The sequence below is a fragment of the Rhincodon typus genome, chromosome 4 (genome assembly GCF_021869965.1).
Source record: "Rhincodon typus isolate 14 chromosome 4, sRhiTyp1.1, whole genome shotgun sequence".
NCBI lineage: Eukaryota > Metazoa > Chordata > Chondrichthyes > Orectolobiformes > Rhincodontidae > Rhincodon > Rhincodon typus.
In genome coordinates, this window is record NC_063335.1 from 115,396,893 (window position 1) to 115,400,339 (window position 3,447).

Below are 3,447 nucleotides of genomic sequence, written 5' to 3' on the forward strand. Positions count from 1 at the left end.
CCCCCCCCTCCCCCCCCCCCCCCCCCAACCCCTGACTCGCGCTCTCTCTCTTTCTCCCTCCCTCCTCCCGCTTTGTCCTTCACACAGACAGTGGTGTTGATGAACGATCTTGCCACCGTACTGGACATGAAGGGCCATCAGGACCGGGCCTATGAATACGTGACAAGAGCCTCAAACCTGGCGAGAGAGACCAGCCACCCAGACCAATGTGTGATTCTCAGTAACTTGGCCAGGGTTCTAATGCACAGAGGTAATGGCAGTGCTGAACCACTGAGGAATGGGGAGGGTGGGTGTGGGGTAGATCGTTGGAGGCCAGATTCTTGCACTGCACTACCATGAAGAAAGGGGGAACAGTCACTTTTCCTGCTCTAGCCACACCACAGCTTTAGCACCTACACACTGACCTTTTATTTCCTGCAATAACCTTTGATACGACACCTGATCAAATGCCGTCTGGAAATCTAAGTAAATCCACTTGTTCTGATTTATCCATAATATGTGTTGCCTTCTCAAAGAACTGCAATAAATTGATTAAACATGATTTCCCTTTCATAAAGCCACGGGGGTGCTCTGCCTTGGGCTTGTACAAGTGCCCCAGCCTACCATGTGGTTCCTATTATGTGTCTGTCCAAGGTTACATAGAACATAGAACAAAGAACATTACAGCGCAGTACAGGCCCTTCGGCCCTCGATGTTGCGCCGACCTGTGAAACCAATCTGAAGCCCATCTAACCTAAACTATTCCATTATCATCCTAAGGTTTTAGGGAGAATGTGGGGAAAGTGAATCTAATTATGTTGCTCTATTGGAGAGCCAGTACAGACACAATGGTTGAATGGTCTCCTCCTGCACCATAACCATTAGCCGACATTACAGTTGCTGATAGTACAAGGACTAGGCAACAGTGATGGAAAGTTTTGAGAAAGAGATGGTGAGGAAAGTGAAGCAAACTTTTCAGTGGTAATGACTTGAAGCTAGTTGCCTGTGAACGGGCTGGAAGCAGAGATGAAGAAAGATTTCAAAAAGAAATTAGTTGGGAATTTCAGAGAAATAAACTTGCAGGATTGAGAGGGTGTGGGACTCTCTGGCATGCTCCAGTGGGAATCAATATAGACTTGATGGGCCAAATAGTCTCCTTCTGACCCATAAATAACTCCATGCTTTAGGAAACTGCAAGTATGTTGTTCAATATCAACCTCTGATTTCCTTCTCCTTTACCAACAGGGCAGTACCATGAAGCCAGGCTTGTTTATGAAGAGGCTTTGACACAAGCAGAGTCAAAGGCTGACAAGCCAGTCATTCAACATATTCGCAATGGAATGGAGGAACTGAAGGCTAAGGCTCAGAAATCTCAGGAAGTCAGGGAAAGTACTCATTAAATGGAAGAACTTAACAGTAGTTGCTTCTTCGATGGTGCAACAATTTTGTAGAGGGGTTTCCCATGATAATTGGGTGTAATTAACGCATCACCAATGACTCAGCGAGGAGTGTTCTTATTTGAGTCAGATGGCGACAGGTTCAAGTTCCAGTCCAGACGCTGGAGCAAAATTACAATCCAACGCTGAAGGAATTCCACACTGGGAGGGTCAGTGCTGAGGGAGTGCTGCACTGTCAGAGGGTTAGTGCTGTGCTGTGGGAGGGTCAGTGCTGAGGGAGAGCCGCACTGTCGGAGGGTCAGTGCTGAAGGAGTGCCGCACTGTCAAGGTGCTATCTTTTGGGTGAGAGTTTTAAGCCAAGGCCCAGCTTTAGCTGTCAATGCCTCTGTTTGTAACAGCAGGAGAGTTCACTGCACTGACATCATTTATCTTAAGGAAAGTACTTTCTGGGGCAGTGCCCTGTGTGATATCCGAGTGCAGTTATTTGTAATAAAATAATCAAACCAATGCCATACCCATGGTGCAGTCTGGGGAAGGGTAAGCATTCAAAAGAATGACAGCATTAGTACAAACAGACAGCACATTGAGCAGTTGGTTGGTGGCGGGGGGTGGTGAGGTGGGGAGATACAGTATGTACAGGTAGGCTAGTAGACTCGATAATTCCTGCTGCCGTCATTGCTGGCTGCCTGTCACAGAATGAGGAGTTTGGCTCTTTCTCTCAGAGATGTATCTGATTCGATATTGTTAGGGCCTTTCATCCTGAAATACTTTCAGGTCTGTGGTTCTCGAGGGAAGCCACCAAGGGTCCGGTTTATAGTTCCTGACCTGAGTGGGAGGATGTTGTATTCCCCAGCGAGCCGGTTTTATCATGTTCAGTGGGGGTTGCTGGCGCGATCATCATTTATTGCCCTTCAGGTACTGGAGTGGTTTCTCTCCTTGAAAAGCTGCACCTTCTTCAGGTAAACCAACTTTCATGGTAACCTCAGCCGGTGTGGGGATTGAACCTGCACTGTTGGTATCACTGTGGCTAACTGAGCCCAGAAGCAGAATCTAGTGGATGGGTCAGCAGCAATTAGCAAGCTTTTAAAGATCATTCAAAGCTATCGTCCCATCACCATGGATATAGACTTTGTGGGGGGATGGTGGCAGGGTATTGAGAGTTTTATAATCATTGGGTTCCAGTTGCTCAGTCACTTGAGCAATAATCTATTGATCAAGTTCAAATCCCACTGGGAGCAGTTTGCAAGTTGGGATTTAGTTTTAAAAAAGCAGGAGTAAGTAAAAGTGACCATACGGTTGTCAGTTTATTGAGTGAGCCAAGTGCAGGGATTTTAATGTCTTGGGGTTAAGGAACTCCCCTGACCTTACCTGGCAGTGACTCTGGTTCTCGAGACACATCACTAGTTTGGTAAGTTGGCAGTACACAATACAACTGGCAAGCAGAGGTCATCGACTCAGTGATCACAAGGACTCTGTTCCCATCCCCTCCCATTGGCCTCTTGTCCTAGGCTCATTGCAATCAGGAGAGAATAGAAGCAGAGAGCCTTGCTTTCCAGAGACATTTGGGCCACATGTGAATCTCTGGACCCAACACCAAGCAGGAACCACAAACTGCACAGGATCTCTCCTATGAAGCCAGGATCTTTTTACCTGGAGGGTTGTATTACAGATGCAGAGCAGCCTCTGAGGAGTCTGTACCTGTCATACAATCTCATCTCATCTTTAAAGACTGTAATCTTCAGTATGAACTGTTCTCCATGAACAATACCTAGTAAATGTTTCAAACTAAGACTTGGGCCAGGATTTTCAATGGAGCGTCTCTCTATCATGGTGGGTGTGGCTGAAAGCCAGGGATCATCCTGCTAAGTACAGTGCCTCCTGCTTTTACAGAGTGGATTGCATTTGGCACATGTGTTTTTCATATGTATGTGTGGGTGTGGGTGACCTGGTTGTGTGAAATAAGGAGGGTGCACATTAGACCTGGGAGGAGCAGGTCTGAACCAGGTGGCTCTGTTTGAATAGCCTGGGACACCTATGGAAGGGGTCAGTTTGTTACTGGATGGGGATAGGA

The 3,447-nt window shown here is 47.0% G+C and overlaps 1 protein-coding gene across 1 annotated transcript; it reads left to right on the forward strand.

The window, feature by feature from the left end:
* Nucleotides 1-81: 81 nt before the first annotated feature.
* Nucleotides 82-1,393, forward strand: LOC125483028 (tetratricopeptide repeat protein 19, mitochondrial-like). Its single transcript, XM_048596388.1, has 2 exons — nt 82-250; nt 1,225-1,393. Exons 1-2 carry the CDS (start codon nt 100-102, stop codon nt 1,377-1,379), a joined length of 306 nt encoding a protein of 101 aa, XP_048452345.1. The 5' UTR covers nt 82-99; the 3' UTR covers nt 1,380-1,393.
* Nucleotides 1,394-3,447: the final 2,054 nt, after the last annotated feature.

Bases quoted from the DNA above. Each gene is read 5' to 3' on its own strand.
- LOC125483028 (XM_048596388.1), top strand. From the start codon at position 100: ATGAACGATCTTGCCACCGTACTGGACATGAAGGGCCATCAGGACCGG. The intron at 251-1,224 runs GTAATGGCAGTG...CTTTACCAACAG, and splicing joins CAGGGTTCTAATGCACAGAG to GGCAGTACCATGAAGCCAGG.